Below are 9,290 nucleotides of genomic sequence, written 5' to 3'. Positions count from 1 at the left end.
ATATATAGTAAATTTTCTAAAAGAGGAGTTATAAGAAGAACTATATTTCTTGACATAAAATGCTGAATTTGTAGGATCCGTAACAAGAGATGAAAAAGAATAACTTTATTGCTCTTTCACAAACTCATGACTAATGAGAGGAGGTTCACAATTTTTCACACGAACAACAAAGTGAATATAATCCCTACCATATATTACCTAGATCTGCATCTGTAACAGGTTCTTCAGTTTCTACAAGAGAGTCTCAAATTGTCTTGAGTTGATGAAGAAACTCACAGATTGTAGAAGATCCTTTATATTGACTGCATATAGTTGAGATCGTAACATCAATTTTCGACCAAAAAATTGTTTAGTAAATAGCTTTGCCAAACGCAACCAGTTCTCTCTTTAGTTCTTTTTTTTCCAAAAAGCTCAGATGATAAAGATTTTATATTGTATTAGGCGCTAGGCGAGGCGCCAAGCTCAGCGCCTAGAGCGCCTAAGGAGAGCGTCCAGAACCAACAGAAATGGGCATACTTCCGCGCCTTGGGCGCCTTTTTTCCTAGGCGCCCCCTGGGCGCCTCGCGCGCCTAGAGCCCCCGGGGCGCCTTTTACAACATAATAAAGATTTATCAATAATAGTATTGATACAGGATCTATCAAACTTATTTGTTTGCAACCATTCAAGAAAGGTATGATTCGAAACATAAACACTGTTGACGATAAAAGTAGGGGCTTCTTGAGGAATAGATTCATCAACAAATTCATAAATTTAACACAGATAAGGAGTGATAAATGCTGATATTTCCAAACCAAATAGTTAGATCCATCCAACCTCATAAAGATAAATTTTGTAATATTAATTTGAAAGGAAGGCTAAATCTACTTTGAAAACTAAAAGAATTATAAAATTGTCGTGGTGGTGGTGGATATTGTCGATGATATTGATGTTAGAGCATCTCCAATGGGATTTCCTTAGCTTCCTACGTGGATGTCTTCTAAAGACATCCTTGAAGGGTTTTATCTTTAAAAAGCCTTAATATTAGGAGGAAAATAAAACTCGTCTCCAACCGTATATGATTGAGGTTAAATCAAATGTTCACTTGTACGATTTTTACTGGCTAAACAACTTATTTTGTGAATTATCCTAAATAATCAGTATTAATCATGTTTGATGTATTACGTATTGTTTTGTGATGATCGTGATTAATCATGAAATCAAACTAATTTTAACTAAACTGGTTTAGTTAATTAATCACAAATAAATATAAAATCTATTAAGATTAATTAGGAAAAAATCAGAATTTTAATTTATTTTAATATTGCCAATACCATCAATCTCTCATTTCAGTGAAGTTAATCGTTTGCCAATTTCAAATACTGTCTTGTGTCCTTTTGTTAAACTTTCAGTTTAATATACTTTCACAATCATGAAGTTTCAAGTGAACCCGTTAATGGGAAATTGTTCTGCGTATACAAAACTATAGAAAAAGATATGGCTTTTCAATCGGGATAAAAATTATAAAGTTTGGAGAAAAATGGTGAAGAAGCAAAACCTCTGGAACCAGAGGATGGGTAGAGGATGTGTTGATAACTACCGCGCCAAGTCATCTTCGCATCCAACACCACGTTCCTATTGGAGAAGTAATTTTTAAAAAATCTTCACAAATCCTATGTGGCCTGATTTTTAAGAAGTTTTGCTAGTCCCGTTGGAGATACTCTTAGTGTTAATTGTCTGTGTCCAAAGTGTAATGGAAAAAGTTTCAAATGCTAACCAACCAACCAATTTTTTTTTTTTTTTTTTATCCATTTAAGTTAATTCCACCACTTGATATGGCGGTTTTGGCAGTTTGGCGGGTCAATGATGTGACGAGTCTAACCGACCCGTTTAGACAGTGGATCCCACAGAGCTTGATTTAGGTCAGTCCGCGGTCCTGGTCATATATTACCAGCTCATTCATGACGACACAGATTTTGTTTTCAAAAAACATATCCCCGCCACGAGGTAAAACACCCATGATAATTCAGGATTAGGATTATAAAAATAAATCTATGTAAATTAATTAATTAAATAGTTGGTGTTGACTCTTGATTTTCCCAAACGGAATATCAACTAATCTTCCCACTAACTAGCATTAGTGAAGAAGTTGCAACATTTGTGCACAAATACATGTACTGGAATCTAGAGAGACTGTCGATCAATCTTATCTCATCAATTAGTAGACCTTTAAAATCCTCCTGAACCCAATCAATCCATTACTTAAACACTCTGCAAAGTTGATCCAAAGGTTTGTTCATTCCTGCTACTGATCTGAATCCAATCTTGAGGTTAGCTTTGTCATGATAATAATAATTTCTGATAGTCTAACATTTTAGGATTCTGTGTTTGGTTTGTGGTATGCTTGATATTGAATATATATATCTGATCTCGTATTTGTTTTTGCTTCAGAATACAATTTTGGCATGTAGAGTGAAGAGGATTCGTGAAACATTTGAGAGCAAGATGGGTGAATCCAAAAGAAAAATGGGTTTTGAACCAATTATGGAGGAGTGGGTTTTTCGATTTGATTGTTCTGGAAATGATAAGAGTGCAGCATATCCAAGTATTTCATTTACTAATCCCAAAGTTAGAGACACGCCGCTGCTCATGGTTCAAAGTGTGGTGCCTGCATATATCCCCACTTTTGAATGTGCCGATGGCCAGCAAATTATTAGCATAGAGGTAATGGATTATGATGCTGTTTAATTTCTCACGGGTTGTGATCTTGCGAATACATGTTTCCGAAGATTTAGACTAACTCGATCGTCGTGGTCCTATTTTTTGCTTTGATGATTTGATTTAGCTTCCAACGGGAACCTCTTTGTATGGAACCGGAGAAGTTAGTGGACAGCTTGAACGGACGGGAAAGAGAGTAAGTCAATATTTCCTTTTTCTTTCAATCATTTGAACTGCTTGTGATAAGTATTCTTTATAAGCATTTTTTTAAAAATTACAGGTTTTTACTTGGAACACGGATGCATGGGGTTATGGTCCAGGAACAACATCCTTGTATCAGTCACATCCTTGGGTGCTAGCCGTTCTCCCGAATGGGGAGGCACTGGGAGTCCTTGCAGACACAACGCAACGTTGCGAGGTTTAATATGAATTTCCTTTTTATGTCTGAGATTGTTTCTCATGGATGTATATGATATTGTCAACTCAAATGGCTAACATACATAAACAGATAGACTTGCGGAAGGAGTCGACAATAAAAATTAAAGCTCTAGCTCATCATCCTGTCATTACATTTGGTCCATTGGCCTCTCCAACTGCAGTCCTCCAAACGTTGTCTCGCGCCATTGGTTATTTCTTGGAAACCCATTTAAAATATGTCCCCCTTCATTTCTTTGTATTTTGCTTGGTTCCTAAACTGATGAAACCTTCTTTATGCAGGAACTGTATTTATGCCTCCAAAGTGGTCATTAGGATACCACCAATGTCGTTACAGCTACCTCTCAGATGCAAGGGTCCTTGAAGTAATTATACTGCTTAAAATCTATTTTCTTTTCAATAATATTATAGCATAAATCAGTTTAACTTGATCTTGTGTGTATGTATGTAGGTCGCAAGAACATTCCGGGAGAAGAAAATACCTTGTGATGTCATATGGATGGACATTGATTACATGGACGGCTTTCGCTGTTTCACCTTTGACAAAGTATATGAATGTGATTATGATATATTCCAATATGGTTCTTGTTTTTCGTTATTGAAATTCTTTTTTGTTCTTCTATGAAATCTTAAAAACTGATAATGTTAACAGGAGCGTTTCTCTCAACCGAAAACTCTGGTGAACGACCTTCATAATAATGGATTCAAAGCAATCTGGATGCTCGACCCAGGGATCAAACATGAAGAAGGTTATTTCGCTTATGACAGTGGCTCTGCAAATGATGTTTGGGTTCAGAAAGCAGACGGACAACCTTTTGTTGGTAAGCTCTTGAATCCCCCTTGCCTTGTACGTTATTGGAGCATTCTGAGCATTAGTCCTTTCTGGCTCTTTTGTAGGGGGTGTGTGGCCCGGGCCATGCGTCTTTCCTGACTATACACAAGAGAAAACACGCTTGTGGTGGGGCAATTTAGTCAAAGACTTCGCTGCAAATGGTGTTGATGGAATATGGAACGACATGAATGAACCTGCTGTATTCGATGTAAAGCTCGTAACTCATCATCAGTAACTTGCTATTTCTTCTATAGGTTTTGATTTCAAGTTGTTTTTCTTGCAATCTGCAGACCGTTACAAAGACGATGCCTGAGAGCAACATCCACAGAGGAGATGCTGAAGTTGGTGGACATCAGAATCATTTGCATTATCACAATGTAGTTTACTTATTTTGCTCTAGTTACAGAACTTCTATTATATTGCAAAGTCTGAACATATGGCTTTCACATGGATTGCGCTATTAGGTTTATGGTATGCTGATGGCCAGATCAACATTCGAGGGAATGAAACTGGCTAATGAGAAAAAGCGTCCCTTCGTTCTTACTAGAGCTGGCTTTATAGGTAGCCAAAGGTATGCTGCAACTTGGACTGGGGATAACCTGTCCACTTGGGAGCACCTCCATATGAGTGTAACTATGGTACTTCAATTGGTAAGTTTTTAGTCTGACAGCAAAAAGTGAATAGGATGGGTTTCTAAGTTAGTCTTTATATTGATAAAGATTGGATTTCTTATTGCCAGGGTCTTAGTGGTCAGCCATTATCCGGTCCAGATATTGGTGGGTTTGGTGGGGATGCAACACCTAAGCTTTTTGGAAGATGGATGGGAGTGGGTGCGATGTTTCCTTTTTGCCGAGGTCATTCGGAAAAGGGCACTGTTGATCATGAGCCATGGTCTTTCGGGAAGGAGGTTTGTTGTTTTCTTAGTAAACTCATAAACACCCTAATCTTAGGAAGAAGCTAGTGCTTCTGACTGCCTTATTGCTTTCTATTAGGACTAACTTGCATTTCATTTCTCCCGTTAGTGTGAAGAAGTATGTCGCTTGGCTCTGTTGAGGCGCTACCGCCTTATCCATCACATATACACACTTTTCTATTTTTCACATACAAAGGGTATTCCTGTTGCCACTCCAATCTTTTTTGCTGGTAAATTCTTTCTCAACAGTTCATTGAATCTAGATTTTTTGTTTGTGGAGAATACTTTTAATTTCCATGTAAATGGAGTCATGTTATTTCCTTTCTGGCTTGTGCAGATCCTAAAGATCCCAAATTAAGGAGCATTGAGAATTCGTTCCTGCTGGGGAAACTTCTAGTACATGCAAGGTAGAGCTCTCTTGATACTCATTGGGATGTTTCATAGATCTTGTTAGGTTGTGCGAGGGTTTATACGATTTTCCAACAGCTCCACTTACTGTTATTTCTGGTGTTGCTAATAATATTCATGTTGGTTTGGTAATCAGCACTTTCCGTGATCAGGGCTCAGATGCGTTGCCTCATGTACTTCCTAAAGGCATTTGGTTGAGTTTTGATTTTGATGACTCTCATCCCGTAAGCGTCTGGATGCACTAGTAACTAATGCTTCAAAATTAAACATAGATTATGACATTATGTGGATGCTTTCTGTAATATGATAATGCATTAAAAAAAAAATCGCCCTTACTCTTCTTTTCTTTTTTTCCTGCATTGGATAATGCAGGACTTGCCAACACTCTATTTGCAAGGTGGATCGATAATTCCCGTGGGTCTTCCTGTGCAACATGTTGATGAAGCAAATGCAACAGATGACTTGTCACTCATTGTGGCTTTAGATCAACATGGTAATGTGGCTATGGTGTTATTGCTATTAGACAACTCCATTACTATGCTGTAGAATCTTAGACCAGCTCAGCATTAACTTTTTCCTTGTTCTCATTTTAATAAATCTATACTTGTTAGCACTGTTACAAGTTGAGTGATTTGTATAGGGAAAGCTGAAGGTGTGCTCTACGAGGACGAAGGTGATGGATATGAGTTCAGTGAAGGGGGATACTTGCTTACATATTATGCTGCAGAGCTTCAGTCCTCAGTTGTTACAGTAAAAGTTTCTAAAACTGAAGGGTCCTGGACTAGACCAAAGCGACGTTTGCATGTTCAATTGTTGCTCGGCCGAAATGCTATGGTATGTTCAGTTCCTGCTATAAAGCTCAACTGTTGGAAAGCAACAGAAGTTCGAACCAATCAAGTTTTCTGAAAAATTGCATCCTCTTTCTAATGTATTTTTTTTATTGAAAAGGTTGATGCATTTGGAATGGATGGAGAAGTCCTGCAAATTAAAATGCCTTCAGATGTTGAGATTTCCAAATTAATATCCACTAGCCAGGAGCAATACAAGAATCGTATAGGTAATATTTACTCTGTCTCGTACGATTGATTTTCTTGTAAGCATGATTGTAGATTTCATCTCATTTCTTTTTTAGCATAATTTTAGTCCAATATTTTGTGTTGGAAAGTGCAGAATGCGCTGAGCAAATTCCCGACGTGGAGGAGGTTTCAGAGAGTAAAGGAGTAGAACTTTCTAAGACTCCTGTAGAACTCAAAAGCGATGATTGGGCTCTCAAAATACTGCCTTGGATTGGTGGTAGAATGATTTCTATGCAGCATCTTCCTTCAGGTATAGTTCATGTACTTATCCATACTGACTTACCCTTTTCTAGTTCTGCTCTGAGCACAATTTGTGGATGCCATAGTAAAATTTAATATGATTGGACAAATAATATTCCATGGAGTTACTAGATTATAACTTTTGAAAGATTTGTTTCAGGAACTCAGTGGCTCCATAACATGGTTGAAGAAGTGGACGGATACGAAGAATACAGTGCCGTCGAGTATCGATCTGCAGGGTGTTCTGAAAAATATACTGTCATTGAGTAAGGGTACAGTTGTGTTTGACATATGCCCATATAACAATAATGTGCTGCAACCTGAGTTTTTCATGCTAACAAGTAATTACCGTCAGAAATGGGTTCTGTATTTTGAAGTGTTTGCCATTACTGTTATTGCAGAAGAACCGTTGGGCTGGCAGGGGAGGAGGAAGAGTCTCGTAGCTTAGAAGGAGATATTGGTGGTGGATTAGTTCTTGAGCGCCAGATATCCATTCCAAAAACTGATCCCAAGGTTATCCGAATCGACTCTGGTATTATTACTCGAAACATTGGTGCTGGCTCTGGTGGATTTTCAAGGTTTGTCATAAACATATATAGCTACTTGATGTTGAGCAACACTATTTCTTGCCGAGCTGAAATTCTAACATATTCCTCTTATCTGAAATTTTTCCATTATAGGATGGTCTGCTTGCGAGTGCACCCAGTCTTCACCCTTTTGCACCCAACAGAAGTTTATGTGTCATTTGTTTCTATCAATGGGTCTAAGCATGAATTATGGCCAGGAGCTGATGAGCAATTCTTTGAAGGAGACATGCGGCCTAACGGTACCTTCCGTTTATTTGAATTTTATGTACCATTTTCAGTTCTATCAGATTATGAAGCTGAGATATGATGTTATTCTTAATTTCTTTTCAGGAGAATGGATATTATTCGACAAACATTTGGGGATTGGTTTAGTGAACCGATTCAACCTGGGCGAGGTTGCAAAGTGTATGGTGCATTGGGGAACAGGAACAGTTAACTTGGAGCTATGGTCCGAAGAAAGGCCAGTTTCAAAGGAATCACCACTGAAAATCTTCCATCAATATGAGGTGAGAACAATCTCATAGTTGTTCTCACAGATGTTCTTTAAGTTACTAGCAGATCAGACTCCAGTTTCAAAGGAAACAAACATGCATTATCACGACTGCTGGCATGTTTTTATGTAATGGACTTCTGCTTTAGATCCGTCATTACATTGAATAGCGGAAACTAGTGCAGTTTATGAATTGCAAGTATATGAGCTTGTTTGTATAGGTTGGAGAATTACAAATTGTTATTGAGATGATCTAGTTCACATCATTTGATATGGTCAGATGTTGTTAGATAACTTGTTAGGAAATAGCCTAGTAGCCCATGTTCAAGAACCTAAGGTTTTGATGCCCAAACTTTCCAGGATACATTAAGAAGTAAATTACAGTAAAACTTCTATAAAATAATAGGCTTGGGACTACCCTAATTCTATTATTTTAAAGAGATATTACTTAATCGATAATTTAATAATTTATTATTTTATAAATATGTTAAAAATATATTAACCTAAAAGATAATTCTTAATTTTTTAAATTTTAACCACTATGGTATGGTTTGACACAAAGTACCTAGGATGTGTAACTATTGACTACTTTGATAAAAATTTCTAGATAATGAAAATTGGAAATTGTATAAACATTAATATTATATTACATCCAATGTATTCACAAACCCTAACTTAATATAAATACTAGTTAACATATATTATATAAATTTGATATGAATGAAAATTATTTTTTATTTTCTAATAAAATTATTATTTTATATAACATTTGGGACATAATAATGCTTAAGGGAATGTTTTGGAATGTATTATATTATAATATTGTCGAATTTATTATTTTAGCATTATGGTCCCGAGTCGGAACTATAAAATTTTATTATTTTAGCGAAAATATTATATTATGAAGTATTATATTAAAAAAAGTTTTACTGTATAGAGGTATAAAATTACAGGTTAGACGTCCGAAATTTGAGAAAGATTTCTGAAAGTATAAAAAAAAAATTATAGCGCGTTTGGATACCTGAAGCAGAAGTGCTTCTCCAAAAGTAGAAGTCAGAATCAAAGATATTTTGCTTCACAAAAAGTCTACTTTTTTGCTTCTAAAAGTCGTTCTGAAATTTTATATCCAAACTAACTTCTTGCTTTTTGACTTCCATAATTCAAAAAATTACTTCTGGATGTGTATGTGAAACAAAGATTTTTTGCTTCTAACTTCTAGGGTGCATAAACACTTCTTCTTTGATATCCAAATAGACTCTTAGAGTAAGGGTTATGGGATGAGCACTCTCGTTCAAATTGAAAAAATATAATTAAAAAATGGCCAAATTAGGTGTTATTATGGGATGAGAAATTAGTTCACTCTTTCATATGAAAGATTGAGTGCAAGTGTAGAATGAGAGGTTGAAGATCAATCGCTTGGAGGAAAAAAATTGCTTGAGCAGCTCATTATATGCCTCTCAATCATATTTTAATATTTTTTAATTCTGTAATACTCTTTAACACAAACCACATTCAGGTTTTAGCTGGTCGTGACAAAGAAACCACAGGTTATGTAATTAGTTATTTAGAGACTTTTTTTGAGGTGGATTTTTTCCATCCAACTGTAGAGAAATA

General features: G+C 36.3%; 1 protein-coding gene across 3 annotated transcripts; it reads left to right on the top strand.

Moving 5' to 3' along the window:
* The first annotated feature begins 2,091 nt into the window (after nucleotides 1-2,091).
* Nucleotides 2,092-7,942, top strand: LOC113321019 (alpha-glucosidase 2-like). 3 transcript variants are annotated; one of them, XM_026568899.1, is made up of 23 exons: nucleotides 2,095-2,267; nucleotides 2,429-2,701; nucleotides 2,823-2,891; nucleotides 2,976-3,113; nucleotides 3,204-3,321; nucleotides 3,413-3,495; nucleotides 3,582-3,677; nucleotides 3,783-3,951; nucleotides 4,028-4,170; nucleotides 4,253-4,339; nucleotides 4,427-4,612; nucleotides 4,702-4,869; nucleotides 4,985-5,105; nucleotides 5,213-5,282; nucleotides 5,420-5,507; nucleotides 5,656-5,776; nucleotides 5,924-6,117; nucleotides 6,232-6,340; nucleotides 6,454-6,609; nucleotides 6,760-6,865; nucleotides 7,001-7,177; nucleotides 7,280-7,425; nucleotides 7,517-7,942. In XM_026568899.1, exons 2-23 carry the CDS (start codon nucleotides 2,483-2,485, stop codon nucleotides 7,708-7,710), a joined length of 2,958 nt encoding a protein of 985 aa, XP_026424684.1. In that variant the 5' UTR covers nucleotides 2,095-2,267; nucleotides 2,429-2,482; the 3' UTR covers nucleotides 7,711-7,942. The 3 variants fall into 3 exon arrangements, with proteins under 3 accessions (XP_026424685.1, XP_026424684.1, XP_026424683.1); XM_026568898.1 differs by having other exon boundaries at nucleotides 2,095-2,307; XM_026568900.1 differs by lacking the exons at nucleotides 7,280-7,425; nucleotides 7,517-7,942 and having other exon boundaries at nucleotides 2,092-2,307; nucleotides 6,760-6,871; nucleotides 7,001-7,139.
* The last annotated feature ends 1,348 nt before the right edge of the window (nucleotides 7,943-9,290 follow it).

The sequence above is a fragment of the Papaver somniferum genome, chromosome 11, assembly GCF_003573695.1.
Source record: "Papaver somniferum cultivar HN1 chromosome 11, ASM357369v1, whole genome shotgun sequence".
NCBI lineage: Eukaryota > Viridiplantae > Streptophyta > Magnoliopsida > Ranunculales > Papaveraceae > Papaver > Papaver somniferum.
The sequence above is the reverse complement of the archived record's forward strand: the minus strand, read 5'-3'. Positions and strand labels throughout refer to the sequence as shown.